The 25,062-nt window shown below is 36.3% G+C and overlaps 1 protein-coding gene across 1 annotated transcript in view; it reads right to left on the bottom strand.

The window, feature by feature from the left end:
- Positions 1-25,062, bottom strand: part of C30H8orf34 (chromosome 30 C8orf34 homolog) — a 237,919-nt gene that overhangs the window by 5,640 nt on the left and 207,217 nt on the right. The window contains 1 exon segment of the mRNA XM_064480859.1: positions 6,042-6,135. Coding sequence (XP_064336929.1) covers positions 6,042-6,135 — 94 coding nt within the window.

Raw genomic sequence — 25,062 nt, 5'->3', positions numbered from 1 at the left:
TGGGTAAATTATTCAGATAAAGTATTCCACTAAAAATATGTAAAAGAGTTGGACAAAATATTTTTTTAATTGAAACATAGTTGACATAGAATATTATGCTAATTTCAGGTGTACTACATAATGATTTGACATTTCATACATTATGATATGAGCACCACAATAATTCTAGTAACTACTGGTCCCCATAAAGTTATTATAATATTATTGACCATATTACATCCTGTGAATTATTTATTATATTAACTGGAGGTTTGTGTCTCTTAATTCCCTTTACCTACTTTGCCCATTGTCCACACCTCTCCCTTCTGGTGACCACTAATTTGTTTTCTGTACCTATGTGTCTGTTTCTGTTTTGTTTTGCTTGTTCATTTGTTCTGTTTTTAGATTTTATAGTTTTTAGACCTCTTTATCTCTTTAGTTAGATTTATTCTTAGGCATTTTATTCCTTTTGAGGCAATTTAAATGGGATAGTTTTCTTAATTTCTCTTTCTGTATATTGATTTTGTATCCTGCAACTTTACTGAATTCATTTATGAGTTCTAATAGTTTTTAGTGGCATCTTTAAAATTTTCTCTATATAGTATCTTGTCATCTGCAAACAGTGAAGCTTTCACTCCTTCCTTCACAGTTTGAATTCTTTTTATTTCTGTTTCTTGTCTGATTGCTGTGGCTAGGACTCCTTACACTATGTTAAATAAAAGTGGCTAGAGTGGGCATCCTTGTCGTGTTCTTGATCTTACAGAAAATACTTTCAGCTTTTCACCCTTGAGTATGATGTCAACTGTGGGCCTGTCATGAATGGCCTTTATTAAGTTGAGGTATGTTCCTCCAAACCCAGTTGTTGAGAGTATTTATCATGAAAGAAGGCTAAATTTTGTCAAACGCTTTTTCTGCATCTGTCGAGGTGATCATTTGATTTCTGTCCATCGTCTTGTTTTGTTAATGTGGTATATCTTGTTGATTGACTGTGGATATTGAACCATCCTTGCATCCCTGGCATAAATTCCACTTGATCATGGTGTATGATCCTTTTAAGATATTGCTGAATAGAGCTTGCTAATATTTTGTTGAGGAATTTTGCATCTGTATTCATCAGGGATATTGGCCTGTAATTTTCTTTTTTTGTAGTATCTTTGTCTGGTTTTAGTATCAGTCTAATGGTGGCCTTGTAGAATAAATTTGGGAGGATTTCATCCTATTCAATTTTTAGGAATAGTTTGAAAAGGACAGGTGTTAGTTCTCAACTATTCCATGGAGATTTGCATGAGGAAGGCTCTATATGAAGAGAAATCAAGGTCCCTGATCATGAGCCCTGAATAAACTCTTAGGCAACAGTGACTACCAACATGTTATTCATGTGAGTTACCCATCTTCTAAGTGTATCCTCCAACCCCACTTAAACCACTCTAGCTGCTACTTCATGGAAAAGATACAAGCTTTCCTAGTTGAACCCTGTCCAAATTGCAGATACGTGAGTTAAATAAGTGATTGCTTTTTTAAGCCATAAAGGTTTTGAGTGATTTGTTATGCAGCAATAGCTGACTAGAAAAGAAGACAGAAAAGACTTGTGACAGAGACATGGAGAGAGAGAGAGAGAGAGAATATGATACAACTCAAAGCTGCCAAATATATAAAAGCTATAGATTTAGAAGCATTCTCATCACCCAAGTTTAATACAAAGAAGCCAAGTTTCAGCTGAAAATAGTCACACCTAGGTACATCATGGTAAAGTTGCAAAAATAAAAGACAAAGTGAAAATCTTAAAAACATTGAAGTAAAACTGACAGGTGACTTCACAACATGATAAAATGTTACCTTCAAAGTGCTGAAAAGAAAAAAAAAAGCCTTGACTTTTATATCCAGTGAAAATACTCTTCAAGAAAAATGGAGGATGAAGAAATTTCAGACAAAGATAATTCATCATCAGAAATCACAAACTAATATAAATATTAGCTGATATTCTTCAAGCCAAAGAAAAGTAATTTAAGATGGCATCTCATAGAGGAAGAAAGAAGTGAACAGCATCAAGGAGAGTAAAATTTGAGGAAAATGTAAACGAATATTGGCAATATATGACAATAATAATAAAGCTTTGTAGTGTTTAAAATATATAGGAAATTTAAATACATGGCAACACTAGTGAATAATTAAAAATGGATTTCTAAGTAAAAAGGATAAAAGGATCAATGAACATGAGGCTCTGCTAAATAAACAATACATGCTGCAATCTCAAGAACAATCATTGAAAGGATATTAAAAGGGTATGTGACCTTCAACCTTGTAGGATTCAAGAACTGGTAACATCTTAGGCAGTATGCCAATGTAAATAGAAAAACTTTGGGCAGCTAGAAGGAGATAATTTTGGCTAACAAGGAAGTCCCATGATCCTATCAGACAGCAGAGATTAACCTTAATTCACAATGATTGATTTTTCCTCCTAAAAGTTAGGCTGCACCATTAGTCCATGTTTACCTTCTTTGCTTAGTAAAGTAGGTTTTTAAAAACCATTATATTAGTAGAATTTTGTAAATGGCATTTCTTAGGGAGATGATGATCTCTGTTTGAAATAGCACTCATGTGCAGGTAGCTTAAAAACTAATTTTCTTCTCACTGAGTTATGAAATATGTAAAGGGCCAAATACCTGGGCCTCCCCATCATTTGTGTGAGTGTTAGCCAAAGCTACAGATATGAATCTTCTCCTCAGAGTTCCTCTCTAGGTAAAGATTTCCCCACTGTGTACTTTATCCATTCACATTTCTTATCCTTACAATTTGGACCCTCTCTGGTTTTTTTCATGGCTTACCTTTTCAGGCTTATTTCTCTCTAATCCACTGTAAATGTCCAGTGTCTTCCCCAGATAGTATTAACTGCTATGTTCCCTAGGCAACCAAACAATGCTCTTTCTGCCTCTGTGCAATTGCCCAAGCTATAGTCTTGCTTGTAAGACATTCTTGCCCATCCCTGCCCTCCAAAATCTTACCCATCTCTCAATTCCAAAACCACTTTCTTCACGAACATCCCTCTAATTCCATATTTCTTCTGTGGACTTAATGTTATATTTCCCTCCTTTAGCTTCCTTAGCATTCTATTTATCTCTTAAGAAATAGTATGCCTTATGCTACAGATTCTTATGCCCGTCTCTGTAACTTACTATTGAAAAGAGATAACTTTTTTTGCAACTCCCATAACATAGAGCAGCTTCTCCTTCTAAATATGTTGACTCTTCAAGATCCATAAACATGATTGTTCTCAGGAGGAATCTGGCCAATGGGGCATATGGAATGTATTGGAGACTCTTATCCAAATTCCTTGTTTGGGACAAAAATGTCCAGGTCTGTTCAATTTGTGAAGGTGAAGCAGGTCAATGTTGAGGGGAATAATGGAACAGTCTGTCTAGCGTGAATACGCTCAAGTTCCTTCAGTAACTGAAAATACACAGGACAAAATCCATAGAGAACAGAAAAATAGCCTTGCAGCCAGCCAGTACATTCCTCCCATTTATGAAAGATGCATCTCATCTGATAGAAGGCTGCCCTATAAGCTAAGTCCACCAAGGTTAAAAAATGAACTAGATGTTCCTTCAGTTTGTTGTCATTATTGTATTTTATAGTTTTAAGCCACACCTAGAAAAATAAAAGAATATTCCAAGACAAACAAAAAGTATTTGGTAAAAGAATTAAAAACATGTGCTACTCACTTATAACTTTGATTTTTCAAAATAACAAAGAATTGGACCATGTATCTCCTATTTTTAATCTTAAAGAATTCAACTCCATACAATACTCCAAAAATTTTTGCATTTCAAAAGAACAGTTCAGCTGTCTCGTTGTTTAAATACAATCTTCTCTGATACCTGTTTTTAAATTTTCTGACCACTATTGCATGTGACAAGGAGTTCTAATAAACAAAGCAGGTAATCTGAAGCATGTAACCTTATATATTTTGCTGAGTAACTTGACACATTTTTCCTTTACACTTAATAATAGTTTATTTGGTGAGATTAAGTTTCATATGTTATTAAATGTTACCCTTTAAATTTTTTCTAGGAACTTAGAAATCAATTGAACCATTCATAATATCAGACTTTTACCCCAGACATGAGAAACATTTAAAGTAAGAATGCCACATGAATAATTCAGAGTCATTTGGTCTCTAGAAACTGCAAAAACTTATTTATAACCAAAATAATTCTCTACAATCAATATTAGAATGAAAAATTTCAATTTGACATTAGAATGCTTTGCTTCTAACAGATAATTAGAAGCAATTATTAACTTACTTTTATATTTATTAGCCAAGTATTAATTCTTAAATATTTATTATAATAACAGATATAAAACATGCAAATGTTGACATATCTAAATTAGCGGATTTATTGACTGGTATGAGTTCTGATGCCCTAAACTTTTTTTCATTTGTTTGCTTGTTTTTAGCTTGGTTATTCACGTTTATAAATCCAAAATGTAGTTAGAGGGTGCTGGCTGGCTTGACTCGAGCTGTTTTATGACTTTATGCCTTTGTAGATGTTGCACCTACTGATTAGAGGACCTGACCCTCAATTTTACTCCACATTTATCTCCTCAAGTTTCAGCCTTTCTTCTCTATTCTCACACTTTGTGTCCAGACTTAACTTACAGATGGGAAAAGCAGCCTAGAGAAACAAGGCCCAAAGTTTAACAACATTATGAAGGCAACTCTGAAAGCAGAACTCTCTGATTCATTGGACTTTTTCATCCCAGTAGTTCTCAACCTTTAGGATAAGCAAAGATCAACTGAGGAGTTTACCAGGAATACAGAATTCAGAGTCCCATGCACAGAGATTCTGCTTTGGTGTGTCTGAAGTGGAGTCCAGGAAAATGAGTATCAAACAAGTACCCCAGTAGATTCAGACATCTGTAATTTGACTTATTTAGTGACTTTGGATTATAATCTGAGAGATTAAAAACAAACACACTCCTGACATGAGTTTTTAAAATTTGTGATGTAGACTTTTATATCACCGTCATAGTAAGAAAAAAAAGTCTACTCAAAGGTTCTGCTTATTTTGTTTATAATAAAAGTTTTTAAAGATTCCCATTTAATTATTCAAGACATCTTTTCCTAAATGGTGATCTTTTATAAAACTTATCTGCAATAAGTCTTATTTTAAAGTGATGCAATAAGAAATATGCACCATTCCAGAGAGCCTGACATTATTTGGAAACTTCCCGCCATGATAATTTTGTCTCAGGAGAAATCTGAAAATTCCATGAAATAACTTACGTATAATTTATAGAAATCTGAGTCAAGAAACAGGTGTTGCCACTGGAATGATGAATCTTGTCCTTTTCCTCACTCATAAATTTCGAATACATGAGCCCCTAGACTCTAAATCAGATGCTGGGTTCACATAGGTTTCTGTCATTTATTTTCTTTCACAGAGAAAATGAAGTAGATGATCTATACATACCTTGCCAGCTGGTCCACAACCTCACACACTGAGTACAAATACCAGTACCTCAGTGGCTCCATCTTACAAGTACTTGTCCCAGGACTTCAGTGTTAGATGCGGCTCTTGAAAAGTATTTGCTTCTCTGTGCTATGAGCTTGGCTACGTTGCTAGCTAGCATTCCATTTCCAGATGGCTCCTATTATCATCTAATTATTTTTAAAACTTGACTTTATTTCAAACAGTTTACCATTGTCAAGGGTCACCTCCAAGTACGACATTCCTGAAATCAAGTATTTTGGGTTCTAGATCTATGGTTAGGAGAATTTAAGAACGACCTTCTTTAGAGTGATTGATAGACCCAATGGCAAAATCTATGGCTAAACTATAAATCCAATATTAAAATTTTAATAAAACTATAAATAATTTTATGACAATTATTCAGTCACAATTATTATTATAGACCCAAAGTCTGGCTTACCTTTACATGTTCTCCCTGAACAAACCTGAATGGTTTGCAGATACTGTTTGATGTCACGAAAGGGATACAGTATCATCACGGATGCCCTCCGGCTCAAAGCAATTTGCCCATCAATAGCAAAGTCTACTCACATTTATCCTGTTCTGCTTCCACGCCCTCACTTTCTGTGTCACTTGGCAAGATCCATGGTTGATGCACCACCTGCAGCTGCTTTAAAGAGTCATCCTGCCAAAGAAGAAAGTGATTTGGATTAAGCCCTAGTTGATATTGTGAATACCAATATGGACAAACACTTCAGTCCCTATGAATTACATGTCCAAAAAACCATAATAACAATTTCCTCACAATAGAGAAGACTTCTAAGTTTAAATTCCTTTTCATTTCATGGACACACCATGAACTTTGAACTCATTTTTTTTCTTTCTCTTTTTAATAAGATATAATGTCCTTATAAGAAAAAAAATATCTAGACCTTGTTCCTTTCTGAATTAATATTTTCATGGAATTCTTGGCACTTGTTCTTGAAAATATAATAATGAAATAGTCAATATAAAGTTCCATAAAACATGCATGTTTGCCATCAAGGTTCCAAATTCCCTTAAATGAGAATAAAGACTAGTAGGATTTACAGAATATTCTCAACTTAGCCTTCAGTACTACTTTACTGCCTCCTTCCTCTTATTACTTCCTTATTTTTGTTAATATATTTCTCAGATACATCCTTGCTGCCCCGCTCCTGCCACTGTCCTAAAGCACACCTTAACCATCTCCCATCCTGGCTGTACTGAAAGCCATCTAGGAAGTTATCTAGGATTAAGACTCATACCCTCCTTATTCTCTCCACCAGTTCCCTGCTAAAGCGAGTTTTTTAAAATGTCATATGATGTATTCATCACCTTGTATATAATCCTTGAATGGTCTTCTCATTATTCCCAGTGTAAAATCTAAACTCAGGGCCCTTCATGATATAGACTTGTCTAGCTTCTGATCTACCGCCACTTCCATCTCCATCCCAACCCGACTCACACTTCCAGCCCAGCTATAATTAACTGGTAGCACCTTAATTTTTCATCCTCTCTAATCTACCAAGATGCTTTCCTATGTTATACTTCTTTATAGATCTTTATATGTACGTGGGTTACTAAACACACAGTTATCTCTGGCAGCTGAGAGGACTTAGATACAAAGACACTCCAGTAGTAACAAATGCAACTACCACCCAGATCTTGATTTCTAAGACGATTTTTCAATGAAAAAAACAGGAATCTTAGGGAAATTATTGATTCTTGGACCAAGGCAGGAAATATACAAGATAAACCTGGAGCATCTCGTTGTGCCGGAAAACAAAAAAGTGCTAAGACACATACACACACAGAGAATGATGGGGGTATTTCAAAGGGATAAAGGAGCCAACTGAAAAATCTCTCAGTGGCCAAAGCTAGAACAATTTGAGCAATAAAGTAAATAAAGTAGCACTGGGTTACTACTCCACATGTAAAATAAATATCTATGAATCCATTCTAATGAAAATAAATTACTGACTACATGAACAAATGGGCAAGAAGAGACAAATATGCCATGCAGGAGGATTTCAAATAATTTATGTAGATACTTAAGGAAGTGGAAAATAACTTCCCACATCTTTAGTGTGGCTACATATAGTGACTTTCTTCCAAAGAGTACAATATGGAAAGAGAAGGCAAAAAGAGTAACTCGACTATGGAAAAAACTGACAAACACTATCTAAAACCAGGTGATTAAGGTCAAAATCAACAGTAATAATTCCTATCGATAGTATGTACCCGAGATAGAAATGGAATTTTGTCCGATGGTCTTCCTCCTAAAAACACATTATCCAAGTCTAACCATGAGAAATACCATACAAATCTCATCTGAGGGACAATCAACAAAATATATGACCACTACTCTTCAAAACTGTTATAGTCATCAGACACAAGGGAAGTCTGAGGAATGGTCGCATAAGTAGAAAAGGCAACGTGATATATCAGGTGGGTTCTTAGGACCATAAAAAGGAGGTTAGGGGAAAACTGAGGAAACATGAATAAAGCACGGATTTAGCTACTCATAGTGTATCAATACTGGTTATTAATTGTGACAAATGTACCTTTTAATGTAAAGTAATAACAATAGTTGAAACTGGGGGAGATGTTTATAGGAATTCTACTACCTTCACAGTAATTCTGTAAATCTAAAACTATTATAACATAAAAAGGTTTATTTAAAAAATTGAAATACTAAAACAAAAAATTTTAATGAGTTTCATTTTAAAATGAATTTCATTTTTAAAAACACAACTCTTGTAGCATCAGTAACTCTTGAAAATAGTTTGTTAATCGGATTAAAATTAAAATTCCTACCATAAGAGAGATGGGCTTTGCAGTGAAAAGTGCCCCCGGGATTAGGAGTCACAGTTCTTTACCCTGGCTAATCTAGGGCATGTCACTTCCCCTCTTGGGATAAAATGAAGCAGGTGAAGGTGCTGGATTCAATGATGTACTTTACAATTAGTAAATTTCTAGATTTTGATTCCTTTAGACTCTCAGCAGAATGAGAGGCACTAAATGGACTATTATAGAAAAAGTCAGCAAAAGATTCAATCTTGGAATATACAATTTAGGTATAAATCAGTGTTTATTTTTAGGATTTAACCTTTTTTTTTCAAATTTATCAAGTATGGATTTGGTCTTACAGGGCTATACTCCAGAAGCAGTGTAAATGTGAAAAATCTTGGCTTTAAAATTCCCTGAGTATAGAGAACAACAGAAGTAAAATTTCAAAAATTTTCATGTAACAGGGAGAGAAATCACATTCTTGCAGTTTTTCAAAAATAGAACATGCACACTCTGATGTTTAAAGAAGAAATATGAAAAAGTGATCTTTCTGGTTTTATAAGGTAAAATCAAATGGCAAAACTCTTCATTTAAAACAGAAAAGTTTAAAGTGATCATGAAACAATGTTTTTAATTAAAAAAGTATTTTGATTATTTAGCTTTTGGCCCAAATACTAAAACCTGTCTTCCTAAGCAAAGATACGACTAACAAGTCAATTGTGTTACTTTTTTCCACAATAGCTCAGAATATTAGTCAGATTACTGATAGGTTTCTGGTTTTAATGACTTCACTACTGAACAGATAAGCTTTTCTTTGTTTATTGCAAATTACATAAAGTACAAATGAAACATTAGCTTATAAAATATGTAGTTTGGGGAGAACTTTAAAATGTTGAGTAGCTGGAATCATAGAAATAGTATAAATATTGTTATTAATAGATCATTTAAATGGTTTACTTTGGTTTTCCCTTGAATACAGTTAGTAATATAATGCACCTGTTTGTTTTATCAATGCCAACAGGCAATACTATGCATGTCTTAAGTTCAGCCGATCAGACTACTTATAATTCTTTTTGATAGGGTCAAGGAGCTAAAATCGTGAACATTTTTAAAAACAACTTGACATGTTCCTCTTTGCCAATTTATTCAAAAATTTTTCTACAGGAATATTAAACTGTGTCTGAGTATAGTACAAACTGTTTCATATTCCCAAGAGCAAGTTCTTTGGATTGCTTTTAGAAGAAATGCCATTCATCCTTTTTCTCAAACACTTTCACCGTAAGTACGCAAATGTCCAGGGACCAAGAGTGGTGGGAAATAGTGACATGTCTCATATGGAAAACAGTCACCAGCCCTGTATCAACATATCATTTTATCTGTTAACAGAATAAGTGCTTTATAAACTCCAGCAGTATTGTTATTCCACATGGATAGCTTATTTTTAGATTCTCTAAATGCAGTCAATCAGTGATTGATGTCATGTGTGGCCATGGAACTTCAGGTTATTTAGAGAAAAAAAAAATGCTCCTTTGCTAAAGACTTTCACCACTGGATAATTTCATTCTGAGGCAACTAAATATTTCTTTCCTTTTGGTTAAGAATGAAAATAATAAACAGCCCATCAGTTTCCATCTTTCAAAAAGGATTAATTAGTTTTATTTTCTATAACCATAGGGACTGATCCCTAAAGTATGCTGCAAATAAAGAAAAATAAAATTATACTCCACTCCATGTACATTTAAATAAACTGATTCTACTGACAAAGAATTACGTCTACACTTCTGTTAAAATGAAATTCTCCATACATAATTTACATACTTAATAAAGTTTGGAAATAACTCTGTTAATGAAATGGCTAGTATTATCAGGTCCATAATTTTTTAGTGAATTATACTTTTGTAGCTTATTTCTTTTGCATATTATAAAAGGGCAATTAAAACAAAAGAAGAAGGAAGTTTGAGAAAATGTAAGTTTGAATGAACAGGATCTGGAAAAAGAAAACAAAGGGAGTAAATAATGAAATTAAAAAATATAATAGATTGTGAAAAACATTACAAAATAAACACAAGCTGCTAAACAAATTTATCTGTGTTTAACTGTGCACTGATTGCCCTCCAACTGCCCTCCATCTTATTCTTAAATTCCATTTTGTGGTTTTTTTTCTCTCCAAGGAAATTGTAGGATGAAGTTGTAAGGGCTCTGAAATTAATAAAAGGTGACTGGTCCATCACTGAAAAGCAAGTTATTTTTCTAGCAAGCCCTTCCATTTATCTGATTCTATGGAGGCTCTGAGTCTCTCATTGATTTTGAGCTATTTGATAGCTATGTGACTTACAGAAATGTATAGTAGTGTAAATAATTCTTGGCCATATAAGTGCAAACTGCAACTATTTGAATGCAACTGATTATCAATCTATGCATATTGATCAGTTTTGACTTTTTTTCATCTGTTTATAACGTTATTTCAGCAGTCCTTATCTGACTATGTATTGTGCGGGCTTGAGTTCTCCTTCGAGCTGGCTATAACATCTTACTGGTTTCCTCATTCATTACTGAATTAAATAAATCCTTGACATGTTCATTTTTTATCTGTATAAAAGCCATGTAATTACAATTTTTTCAAAAATTGCCTTTAACAACATGTATCAATTTCAGGGTTTCCTTAAAAAAAAACCCTTGCTTGCTAAGTTTCCTAAGTGGAATAAAACTATGATACTGAATAACAGCAATTTCAATTTTTAAAAAGTAAATCCCTGTGCATGATAAATGTAAATTATCTCTTATTTACTATAGGAGAATAACGTCGTGCATTCTGCTTCAGAAGTAGAGTTGGAACTTGATTACACGAAGGATGACAGAATACACCGCAGGAGGAAAAGACAGGCCAAAATTGGCATGAAAAGTGTTTGTAAGGTATTTCATTGCATAAAATTGATCCCCTTTCCAGTTTAGATGATACAGCTGGCAAAACCAGCCTCAACAGATTTGAGAAGGCCTGTGTGCTCAACATGCTTCCTTTCTCGTCTGACACCCTCGGGGACTGTGAAGCTGCCACTTGGCACCCCGAGTTAGTTCAGGCTCCTCTGTATGTTGCCTCCGGCCTTCAGCTAACTTCCTGAAACTGTGAGGAACTGCTTTAAACTGCTCGTGAAAAAGCTTAAAAAATTGTTGACTTCAGTTTTTAGTTCTTTGTAGTTTCTCAACCATTTAAATTGACAATACTTATCTGATGAATAGATACGCAAATCAATACATTTCTCTAATAATTAGGGAATTTTTAACCAGTACACTATGCTACTTCCCAGTTAGTTATCTGGGGAATATGATATTTTAAATGGAATAGTGTCTCTACAAAAGGTATAGCAAGCTTTGCAAGTACCTGATTTTGATAAGTTGTTTTAAATCGTTATGTATACATGTATGTTCTGAGTAAATGTTACTTTTATAATTCTAACTGTTAAAATTTTTGCAGTGTGAAACTTTTGTTCCTACCTTGAGTTATCAAATACCTTACATGTAAAAAAACATGTAATTTTTAAAAAATGTTAGAAACATTTTGAGGATTAACAGAAGTAAACTATTATAAAAAAGTCTCTTTTATTTGGTCAAAAATATAAATCCTATCTGGAAAAATAATACATTAAAAAATAGAAACTATGAAACAGAAGTTTTATCTTAACTTTACTTTTAGAACAGACCATATCGTCTCCTTAGTTTTGATTTAGGTCTAAACAGAATTGTCTGACATCATGTGGTTACGATTCTGTCTAATTATAAGACTAAATTAAAAAAAATACAGAGACTTTGATCTGCAAAGAGCTGTTCAAACTTTAGCAAGCAATGTTAAATACAATAAAAATGTAAACTCTATGGTTTATTTGAGTTTTAGTGTGTACTAAATAAAAGCAAATGTTTGCTGGATCACTTAACTTCAATGCTTCTAACATTTACAAATACTATTCCTTATTGTTTGCTGATTCTACTAACATGAAGAAGGGGGGCAAAAGTGAAATAAGAGTGTAAGTGAGAAAAACAAAAACTATCATTTTATGGCTCACATTCTTAATGTGTTAGCACTGGCAACAGAGGAGTTTGAATATACAATTCCCAAAGAACAAATGGATTAATGTCTACAAAAAGAAACTAACTATTAATAAGTTAATAGTTCATTAATTAAGATCATGCTTAGTTTTCCTGTAAAGGATGATCATTCTTGGTTTAAAAAAGAGCTAAAATCTAAATATCAACCAATATTAGATCAAAAATACTACGTGAAACTGAACCCCTAGAGTGGCAAGACTTCTCCTGGGCAGCTCACACACACTCCCAAATTCAAACTGGTAAGCTAGAGAGACTATATGCCCTAGTCAACTAAAAATATTATTCTTGAGAGTAAATGAATCAATAAAACACATGTATTTATTAATAGAAGTTTCCCCTTTCCCTATGTTATACAAAATTGCAGATTTTCTGTGATGTATGCATTTCCTTCCTGGAAACAGCATTGGAAAGAACACTTTGGGGCAGTGCGTCTCAAACTTTAGAATGTTTATGAATCACACAGGACTCTTGTTAGAAATGTAAATCTGGATTCTTTGGATCTGGCGTGAATCCTGAGGTTTTGCATTGCTTAAAAGCCCTCAGGTCATTCAATGCTGCTAGTCAGGGCACCACACTGAGGAGCAATGCCCCGCCAGCACTTCTCAAGAAAAGGCACAAATTCCCAACCTTGTCACATTAAGAATTTGCAACTGCATACAACATAGCACGTTCAGATTGCACATGTGTAATGATGGAGAAAATAAGAGTCATTTCCTTGGATAAGAACCACAAAATTAGAATGACTTATTTGTAAAGTTCTATTGTGTATGGAGTCCATTACTGTGCCAGCACCCTTCCCCTACAGTACTAGGCTTATAAAGGACACATTACAAAGGGTATTAAGCACCCTTTTTGTGGAGGTGACTCCCAGTCTTACTACCAAGTAGGGGAATGCTGAGCTAAGGGCTGGAGTGACCACAGAATCCTAAAGGGAGGTTCTGTTGGTATACACATAAAGCTACATTAATTGCTTTAATGTATTTTTCTTAATTTCTGCATCAGATCCATTAAATTGAAATTTAAAGTCGGCACACCAACTGTCCAATTTTTGCCCTATATATGATTTTTCTAACCTGAACTGAGAACATGTACCTAGTTACTTCCTTTTTTCTTCTGTTACCATTTCTCCATGAGCCTTTTGCAAAACTTTACCTCCAGACAAGGATGCAACCCAGTGATGTTAGAGACTTAAAGGGGTGCTATGCACTCTGACTTTCTTCTCCAAGTGATATTTGGAAGTAAGAGTGAATTTAAGTATGAGTGCACTGTTCTGAATACATATATGGAGTACCTATTACATCCAGTAGGCCACTCAAAATGGTTTTTGAATGGATCCATGCATGCAAGAATAAAATATTTAGAGAAACAGATTCTGTCTTGCTGAGAAGCAAAATTCAAACCAAATATTTGCTACATCTATGACATCATCACCAAACTGTTTCCCAGTTTCCTTCACCTGCAACAGATTCAGAGGGCTAATTTAGTGACCATTGTGGTTTGGCTTCAGACCAAGTTTTATGGAATCTGTCCACTGGTTTATCTGAGAGTTCCCAAATACAGTTTGCAGACATCCAAAGACACATCCTGTGACACAGAGCATCCTTGGTTAGTTCCAAAATAAATCCAGGAGTCTAAATGGGTTTTCAACAAGAATCTGCCATACATTTTTAATGTCAAGAGATAGCACTGTGCTTAATGGCTTGCACAAATAACATCCTTGGTGAGCAATTGTCACATGAATGAATGCCAATTTGGTACAGATTATTCTTTCTATGAGAGCAATAATCATGCCTTATTTTTTTGTGCATGGCCAATATAAAACATGTGTTTCCCATTTATTAGCACATCAACAAATGTTTGTGAGTGAAAATATAGGCTAGCCTTAGGTTTATACAGCATTACTTCCATTTTCAAGATGAATTAATATATAGTATCTCCCTACTGAGGAGAAACAAAAAGCATTTTGATAACTTATTATTTACTGTCTCGTTTTTGTGGGCATGACCGGTGGACGGGTATAGACTGGAAACCCTACAGGCAGATGGAGAAATCCCAAGTGTTTCACCCTACATGATAGGCTGATCTCAGACTGTGCTTCAAGGCCACCTGAACACTCACATCTTCCATGTAGTTTTTCAATGACTGTCCTCCACTGGAGGCTTCTCCCTAGAGGCAAAGAGGAAAGAGGTTGAAAAAGTCAGGAGAAGGAGAGAGAGAAAGAAAGAAGAGTCACCGCAGAGCAGTGCGACCTGGAGCAACGCCCTGTCTTTACTACCCACCCCCCCATCTCAGGGGATACCTGTGGTATTCGTTTGCCAAATTCTTACTCTCAAGGAGGTGATAATTTTTTCAAGGCAATAGTATATCTTTTAGGTGGATTTCAGGTCACATAAACAAAGAACCAGCTAGAGTAGCTAACTAAATCCTAGGACAGAGTGCTCAATGAGCAGCATAAAATTTTCTGTTATTAACTTTATAAATGTGCCCTTCAAATTAGATTAAAAAAAAAGCCACTGATTCTGGATTCAGTAATTCTGTGTGAAGACCTAACACAAGGACTTAAAATTACTTATGGAAAGAGCACAGGCCATTAACCTGCCCTTTCCCAGATGTTGGTAACCAGTCTTTCTCACCTTACTTGTATGTTATTAGTAAATTCTCCATTATTTTTGCCTTTTACTAGCATCTCATTGAATGCCAGTAATCACTGAGATTTTAAATCACTGAAATTTAAAACATCAAATTAAATATATACTGCAAACTCTTCTAAACATTGGTGGTCAAAATTGTCAAACAACCTGTCAGTTTGGAAAAGTTTTATACACACACACACACATATATGCACACACACATTTTATTGAGGTGTAGTTGATTTACAATATTGTGTTAGTTTCAGATGTACAGCAAAGTGATTCAGTTAGGAAAAGTTATATTTTTATACTTCATGCCAGAGACATTTGGAAATAAATTCTGAGAGATCATGAAATGATAAATTCTAAGACACCATATGTGTTTAAAAGGTAACTAAATAAGTGTGAATAAAGCTTACATTTGTTTCTACAACTTTTCAAGGACCCTCCTTTTTAACTTTTCAAGGTTCTCAGGTACATGATCTTACTTGATTGGTTTTTCACTACAGCTTGGGGGTAAGACAGCCTCAGGCCAATTCTGATACGTACAGAAATTGAGGAGAGGTGGCTGCCTGAAGGGCTTACAGTCCAGGAGCCAAGCAAGGCACTGCTGAGACTGGACTCAACTCTGACACTTGCCTATCTTAAAAATTTAAAAATAAAAAATTAAATACACTTTAGTAAAGAAAAAAAATTGTGATGTATACTCCAAATGACTTTGAGAGAGTTAAAAAAAATTAATTTCCAAACAAAAATCAAGTTAGGACTAAAGTGCTGGGATTCCTAAAAACGTAGAAATCACGGATGTGGTCATACGCTTTTTCGCAAATCCTGGTTTCCACTGGCAAAAAATGAATCTGCTGTAGTTTAAATATTTCCAAATGCGTCCAAGCTTGTGGGATTTTTCAATGGATAAGATAGTGAAAAAGATAGGATAGTTACATTTACTTAAACGAAAACATAAACTATTAGGAAAAATCAAATCCATATAAATCCCCCAAACTGAGAGGAATTTAACTCAAAGCATACAGAGAGGGCAGGAAACTTATTTCAGATAAACTGCTTTTTGTAGTTGAACTTGCTGTAGTATCTCCCCTCTTTTGGACAACTAGTCTAGAAGGAATGCTGTAGGCTCTCCCAGTGCGGCTTTTCTGTGGGACAGAACTGGTCCTTTCATGCCAGTAATCCCTCCCCACTGCCTGTGCGGGGAGGGGTAAGGGAATGAGGTGGTGAGCTGCCTGGCGCTGCAGAGCTGCCTTCTGGAAGGGCCAGTGTCTGAGGGCTCGCAGTGCGACAGTGACACGCTGCAGAGCAGCCCCTGCGCGCTCACTGATGGCAGTGATTTGTTTCCTTGGGTCTGGAGGGCAGTGGTTTTCCCAGCGTGTCTGGACCATTTGCCGTGTGATGCTAAGACCTGGTGTTGACTGAGGGTTTTCCTGACGATCAGATGTAGCGACAGCACGGTGAGTCACCAGACCTCTTGACAGGCTGTCTCTTCCCCACAGTGCCAGGGCCTTTTCAGTATCTGCACTGTAGAAAAGGAGCAACCTACACAACACCGTTTGTTTCCAAGGCCACACAGATCGGAGTCTGGCTGTGGCCGCCTTTCATAAACCACTGACGTGGTGGCCCTGATGAATGAGGAGCACAAAGGGAAGGACTCTGGGAGGAGAACACAGAGAAAACACACTTTTGCAGAGATTATAAATGTGGCACAGAGCCAAGTGAACAAAGCAAAGAACAAGACGTCAGGATCTCCGAGTCTTGGGACCGGGAGAGATGGCCCCACCAAGAGGCTTCATTCAACATGTCTGTCCCAGGTTCCCTATTTCCAACATGGCCCTGCTGAAACCTGGTCCCTTCCTTCTCCCACGGGTGGCGCTGATGAACTAAAACCCCATCCAAAGGACAGAGCTATCGACCTCAGCCATCCTTTCCTTAGTTTTAAAGAACCGGCATTTTAAATATCAAGTCATTCTAACAATATAATATTTTGGTAATCACCTGGAAATGAGTCAAAAATCCCCAAATGCAATTTCCCTTGAAAAACAAAGAGAAGAAAGGGGATAGAAAGGAGGCAGACAGGGGCGTGTGAAGGAGGGAAAGGGCAGGATACATGGAAACTATGCCAAAAAAAAAAAAAAAGAAAAAGAAAAAAAGAGAAGAAAAGGTATTTCCTGAAATGTGGTTTCACTTATTATGAATCTTAATATAACTAACAGTTGAGATGAAAATGTTTTGAATGTGAAGTACAAAACATATCATAAGCTCAGAGAAAGAAAGAAGAGGCCGATATGATTACTGCTTAACACATGACATGGGGGCGTGGCTGTTAGAGACAAAGGCTCTCCTCACTCCGCTGGTTCTTCTCCGGTGAAGGACACACTCTCAGGGACATGGAGTGTCAGAGACAGAGCTGGGACTAGACCCACACTCTCCTGAATCCATCACCATCTTCCACCCTCCCAGGCTTCTCTTGTTTCATTCAGTAGGTATTTCCTGTTCATCTCTTACTAATCTTGAGACAAAATGCACACAGACCTGCACTTGCATGTAGACTACGTTTATTCTCAAACATTTTATGGCTAAGACCTCTGCTATTAATTTCCTGAGAGAGACAGTCCCATGAGAACCCTACTTCCACCAGCCACCAGAATGTTCTTTTTTCCCACCTTTTTACCAGTGAAACTAAGCAATAATCTTGACACAGAGTGCACCTTCTTAAGAAGTACCTGGGGCACTTAGAACCCACAGGAGGATGGACTCCACAGGAATGGCCATGGCACTTCTGAACCCATGGGACCCATCACACTTTCCCCATTATTTATTTCATAAGGGTTTAGAAAGCACCTATTGTGTGCTACATAATTGCAAGGCTTAGGGACAAAGAAGTAAATAAGAACTCATCTCTACCACAAAAAATTTACCTTGAGAAAGCAGATATACAAGTCATTAGAACAGAGAGCAAAAGTTACTTGACCCAAGCCCAGGGTGTTAAGGGGATAAACAGGAGGAAAAGGCGCCTAACTTTTCATTTATTTAGCGAGCACGTTCTGAGAACTTCCACATGCTGGGAACTGCTGTAGCCACTGTACATAAAATGAGGAAGACAGAGCAGAGGGATTAAAACTTGAGGAAACTGTTCTTAACGCTTAGTCCTAAAGACCATTAGCAAGATGATGGGGCTGAATGAGGAGAAGGATGCACACCAGGCAGTCGGAGAATTTCGTGCAAGGACCCAGACGCAACAGAGCAGATGCGTGAAACCACAAGCCTCCCAGTGAAGACCGCCCATTACACTATGCACAGAGACTTGCGTTGCATTTTGAGATGTAGAGATAACAACATCGTGTCATTCCCTAATTTTATACTATAATTTCCTGTCATATAGCTGCTAATATAATGGTTATATGTTGCGCTTTCTAATTGTATTATTACACAGGGTTACTGAATTTGTGACAGATGATACAGAGATTGAAGTTCAGCTCTCCACACTCCAGCAAACCTGATAGGCAGCAACTACTGATACGAAGAGAATAGGCAGTGATCCATTTCCAATTAGTAAAAAATCTGGGGGCAATACTTTAGAAACTCAGACATTTGTGGAAAGTTCAGAAGTCTTTCAGATCATCGACGTAGTCACTAAATTGAGTGTTACACTTGCTTTCAGACTTACACATATGAACAGGTGCTGCTTCTAATTGGCCTCAATGTCTTTTCATATCGTTGAAAATTTTTGTTCTGAAAATTTGCTTACAATCTTATGAACAAATACAGCACCAGTGAAGACTTTGACTTTCTTTCTCTGACCATGACACTTTTATCCAGTAAAGAAAATACTTGACTGCTGTAGCATTAATAAGGGCTAAACGATAGTAGCATTTTAAGGAAAAATGTTATGATCTTACTCTACCTTAAGTTCCACTGTTCTCACAGGTCACGTCTACCAGGTATCGGCAACCTGAGGCACGATCAGAGCCAAATCTGGCCGCTCAGAAAGGACCTAATAATACTCAATCCCTATGCGCATAACCAACTTTTAAATTAAAATGAAAACAAGTTACATTTTTTTCCTCAATTTCCTCATGTTTAGCTAAATAGTATCTTCAGGGACAATGCCCTTGCCTTAGAGGCTAACCTTAGAAGAATTTTAAAAGGCAGAAGCAATTGTGAAATTAATGACTATTACTAACAATGTTACATTTTAAACAATTTAAGGTATTTTAGTATTTTCTGAAAAGTTACTATTCAGTTGCAAAAAAAGAAAAATTTTATTCTTTTCTTTTCTTCCTATGTTAAAAAATGAGAGTGCAAAACCAGCAAAGAGAGCCTCCCTGTTTGGGACAGTGGTAATATTTATCAATGGATGTTGAACAAGAGAAGAGACAAAATGAGAGGGTGGGACTGTAGACTGGATGGCTGGTATAATCCTTTTTAATTGCAATGACATAAAATAGACTGAGATATATTTATTTTTTATTTTTTTGTTCAATTGACTTAAAAAAAATCCATTTGACCTTGAACTATTCATTGTGCCAATACAGCAAATTATCAGCTATAAGATCTTGGAAAGTCACAACTTTTCTTCTGAAGCTGGGACTCCTCATATATAAAGCGTGGACAACAGACCCACAGGATTGTTTCACGTGGGATAGTGAATGCGAAAAAGTACTGCAAACTTCAAAGAACTATGCAACTGTAAAGTGCAGTGTTGTGACCCTGTAAATGTGTGTACCTTCCCTGATCCACCCACCTGCTGCTCTTCCTGCCTCCTCCCCTGGCCCCATCACTCAGATCTTCACATGCCCCTTTGACAGTGTGCACGTCTTTACCAAAACACATATCGTCCTCTGTTATGGTCACTGGCTACTTTCTCTCTCCCATTTTACTCTAAGTTGTTGGAGGGCAAAAATTGTTTTTATTAATTTTTACTTCCCAAATCCCACTACAGGGCCTGGCAATATAGATGAAACTGAGTGTTTGAAGAATGAATAAATGAATGGGCAAACAAACGATTCGTAGATCTTAGATTGCTCTGGATCAACACAGAGCTTACACAAATAATAAAGCTAATAAATGGTAGGATGAGAGTGCTATCTCACTTTTAAAATCAGCAAGTAGATATTATTGGATGTTTGTGCAATAAACACACTGAAGAAATCGCTGATTACTGAAGATTTGTAAGTAGTTATTGAATAGAACTTTCACCTTGAAATATGAAAACTATGTATTAGTAAGTATATTTTTGCTATTTTGCTAACCTACTGCTATGAATAATTATTTTCACAGTACTGAAAAGTGGAAATACTTTAAATTGGCCTTTTAAAAATATAAGATGTAGAGTTTAGCAAAGAAGTTTTTTTTTTTAAATTTCAGACATAAACATTAAAATAGAAGGGACACAAGAATCAACACAACAGATAATGCCTTAAAAGAATAAGAAGATGAATGAGAGGGAAATTTTTTTAAATCAGAAAGAAATTAAGAAAGATATTTTTAGGAAAGGATTTTAGGGACTGTGATAAAAATTGAAGACAGGTGGAAAAGATGAAATATATAGAAAACAGGAGACCTTAAGGCAGAAAACAAAAGCAAGGGAAGAGTCGATGCAAAAAGTTACAATTCAAGAAAACTTCCCTGAAATAATGATAAAAGAAATTACATATTGCACTGCATACTTGGCAATAGTGAGCCAGACTGATATACACTAGCAAATTTATTGTGTTTTAAAGAAAAAAGTCCTTTGGTCATCAAGAAAAACATATCACATGACTTATAAGGAGAAAATATTCAGATTATCATTAGACTTTCACAGCAGTGATTTATGACAGAAGAAAAATGAAGTAATATATTTTAGATACTGAAAAAAAGAAAATGTGAGCCCAGTAATCTAATGGAGAATGAACTTTGGAAACCAAATGCCTAGCTCTAAGAACAGATGGTGAGTGTTAACTATAAAGTTACCTGTCCTAAGACCACATGACACTTGAAAAGCAGGACGGTATTAAGCATTGGCTACATACTCTGACAATGTGGACTTGGTATAACTATTAAAAAAGCTGAGCAAGAACAGACAAAGTCCATGTCGTTATTTTCAGTATTTATATTGGTAAATGGATTGATATTTTCATCCTAGGACTGCTGTATGTAATACGAAATAAAGCAAATGAGTTATTATGGAGTATTTTCCAATATCACCTTTTTCATTGAGAATCAGAATTGTTGATATGGAAGAAAAAGAGATATAATAAGAAAAGGGGTTAAATTTAAGTCTTGACATTCTTTAATTTGAATTGAAAGTGTCAAAGTGAACTAACTGTCCACTCAATGGGCTGGAAATAGTGACCAGCTCAGTAGCACTGAGCAGCCCTGGTGTCCAGATTGTGGTCTTGAAATATCATTTCTCACTAAAACAAAGACTGTTCCAAGAAAAAAAAAATGGGCTGATTCCACATTTGGGTCAGGATGTGTACAGCATTAGCTGTTACATCTTGTGCTGCCCAATAGCAAGGAAGCTACCAGAGCCTAGCAGGGGCACAGCGAGATGACCCACAAACAAACGTGAAGCGCTCACGAGCCAGAGATGGAAAAATCCGAGTTTCAGCAACGATAATCTTTGCCATGAGTTGAAACCTACCAAATAGGTTTAAATAAAGAATTGTTTATCTTCAGAAGTTAATAGGTAAACTTTTCATTATTTTGAAAACTAGCAAATAAAGAAGAGAAATCAGGCACGTATGCTGCCTTCCTTAGGAGAACTTAGGAGTCTTTCTCACTGGTCAAAAGGGTCTCTGAGCAAAAGTACCCCAACAAATAAATACAAAAGAAATGACAGAATTAAAATATTACCACTTTGCAACTACCAACGAATAGATACTGGTCTTAAGCATTTATGGCTGCTAAGATGATAAAATGAAAAACACCCAGATATTATGTCTCCTCTAGTCATGCCAAAAAGGAGCTTTATCCAGTTTCTGGATAAATTTCAGGAAAATAGAGAGAACTGAGGAACATGTGGAATTGTACCAAGAATACAAAGTTAGCAAAATTCAGACTGCGGAAAACTGTACAGGTCAAAATGGCCAGGGTTCTTTAACAGAATTATAAGAAAATGCAAGAAATGAAGGTGAAATCTATAGTTTAAAAAAGACCTAAAGGCATATTTGATGTTTGAAAGTTGGCAAGGTTAACAAAAGTGTCAAGGGATGCAAATTTGGGTAATTAAGCCATACATTTGATTTGGGTGATTTTCTATACTTGTGTTTTACTTTGTAATAAAAAGATATCTTAAACAGATAGCCAGTTCTAATATTAAACTGTATTGTTATGGATATAACTATAAAGTCCAAATGAAACTCTTAAAAAATGAGAGTGAAATGTTATAATGCTCTATTTATGGTTGGCTGTGTCTACATGGTCACGTATCTAATCCCCCACTGATCCAAATCTTTCGGTCTGTGTAAATGAGTCTATGTAAATTGTTGGTTATATATCTACAAAAGTAGTTAAAGGGCACTCTTATCATTCTGATTCAATCTTAAGCTAATCTAATTATAACACTGACCTCATAAAAATCAGTTGGCAATTTTGATTTTTACCATTTGAAATAATTAAGCCTCTAAATTCTGTTCCATTAAGCTTTTAAAAAAATCAATGGATGTCACTCAGGAATCTGTAAAGTACCTGTATAAATTCTCTGAGGTCAGTGAAAAATGAATGTCAGCCTCATAATTTAAACCAAACATACAATGTATTCTTTTAAAATTAAATTAACCTGTGTCTTTGCAAAATGCCTAAATGGCTAAGGTGACCAACTTCCTGAACTGTGACTCAGATGGGAGCCCGCAGGAAAACTGACACCCAGGGCTCAGGAAATAAATACCAAGACTTTCATGTCTCTCTTGTTCTCAGCCCACGTTTCCTTCATTTTAAAAGTGATCGGTGTTTTAGATAAGTAACAATACGAGGCACTTCTTTACATTGAGGGAAGCCTATTTTTCTAACAGATGCATGGACACAAATAATTTTGTGTTGGTTTCTCGTAATATATGTCTCTGATTTTTTAAATTCAACAACAGCAAAAAGACCAGTTTCACATTTCAGACACCTTTGCATTATTGAACACACATTAAAGAGCTACAGAATAATTTAAACTTTGTAAGAAAAATTCCTTTTCACTGACTTGTAAATAAATGCAGGTAGTATAATGCACATGTACCTTAAAAGCATATTTTTAATCCTTAACACATTCATTTGAGAAGGGCTAATTTCTGTTTTTTAATTGATCCTTAAGTGGTCCAAAGAGAATGCTATCTGCAGAATTAAGGTTCAAACCAAACAAATAAAATGTATGAATTAACATTATCTAGCCTGTCACAAACTTGGCAGCTGACGTCATAAACAGTGTCACTAGGAGTGGTGTGACATGCTTGGGGGAAGTGCATAGAAGCATGAGCAATTTTCCAAGAAAAAGAAGTGACCTCTAAATAAATAAGAGAACTAACTCAGAGGGGAAGACAAAGGAGGTCTTTAACCTACTCAGAGTATCACAGTGACTAAAAGAAGTTTTACCTGTAGTCTCTAGGGTAATTTGAAAAGGTAATTCCCACTAGCGTGTGTGTCACAGACTACAGTATTTCTTCTGTTTAATACGAGTTTAGTGTGAGCTGGTCACTGGACTAAGACTTGGCCTTGACTCTACGTATTGTCCGAACGTGGCAAAAGATGGTGATGTCCTAAAGAGTCAAGAGTGCAAAGGTTTTAGAGTCAAGCAAATATGAGTTCAGACCAAGGTTCTGCCACTTATGCTCAAGTGCAAGTTACGTAACTTCCCTGGGTCTCAACTTCCTCATCTGTAAGTGGTGATAACACCATGTGCCTCATGCGTCATTGTGAGGATTAAAACGAAGTAATGTCTGAAAGGCGGGGAAGACCAGGCTAAAACCCTGGCTGTCATCACTGTGAATCAGGTAATCAGGGTAGGAAGTATCAGTACTAGTGTTAGGAGATTTTTAGCAAATGAAAGAGAAAACCAACCTCACAGCATGTAAGGTAGGAAAATCAGGGATGTGTTTTTCTTTAAGAATATAGCTGGGAAGGAAACCCGACTGGGGAAATCAGATGCTACTTTTTAATGTATCTGTTCTTATTTTTGTGTCACTTCCTTTAAAAGAATTGTGCACTTTCAATGACAGGTAATTGCTGAATAGCTTCACATACAAATAAATTTTCACTAGTAAATTCAAGGGAAAATGGAAGGTTGAGACTGAAGGTGAGATAAAAGGGACTTTAAAAAGTCTAGGACATCAGAAGTAGAAAGAAGCAAATGACACAAGTCGAGAGAAATGGATTGTTGAGAAAACGGAGTAAGACAGCATCCTTCACAAGACTCTGTTCCTGACCACTGCTCCCTCTTCAACCCCAGACCCTCCCAACACTCCAGTCACACTGAATCACCTCCAAGCTGACTGCCTTGGCCTAAAATAGTCACTCTTACATTGTCAGGTCCACAGACCCACCCTTAACATTTGCGGGGCCTGAAGCAAGAGGTCACACAGGCCCACACTTGCCAACAAATTATTGCATGTAATCTGTTCTCTTTTGATCAAACTTGGCAGGCCAGCTTCAGATTCAGAATTCTCATATTCCCTCAAGTTCTGCACCACAGCTTGGCAGAAAAGGGAGGGCAGGAAAGCAGCACGGGCCCCGCCCTCATTTCTTTGTGCCCTTCTCATCCCCTACGCCCTGTACTGTGCCGCAAGGGTCTTTGTTTAGCGCACAGGTGGGGATCCCTGCCCCGTCGCGAAGCTAATTTACACCCTCCCACAACATCTGCCTCCTGCCCACTCCTCAGGCCTCGAATTGAGCTCTTGGGAAGGACCGAGTTGGGAAAGAGGCCCATGCAGGTCCAGGGGGTGGGCTTGGGGTCATCTGGGCAGCAGATTCCAGAACCCTGGTACTTAGCACATGGTCAGGCTCCAGGTGCACACGTGAACGTGATCTCATGAACTCCTCCTAGGCAGAGGGGTACAGCCTTGGACTGCTCTGAGGATACCATCAAAGCTGTCTGG

This window comes from Camelus dromedarius, chromosome 30, assembly GCF_036321535.1.
Source record: "Camelus dromedarius isolate mCamDro1 chromosome 30, mCamDro1.pat, whole genome shotgun sequence".
NCBI classification, from domain to species: domain Eukaryota; kingdom Metazoa; phylum Chordata; class Mammalia; order Artiodactyla; family Camelidae; genus Camelus; species Camelus dromedarius.
The sequence above is the reverse complement of the archived record's forward strand: the minus strand, read 5'-3'. Positions and strand labels throughout refer to the sequence as shown.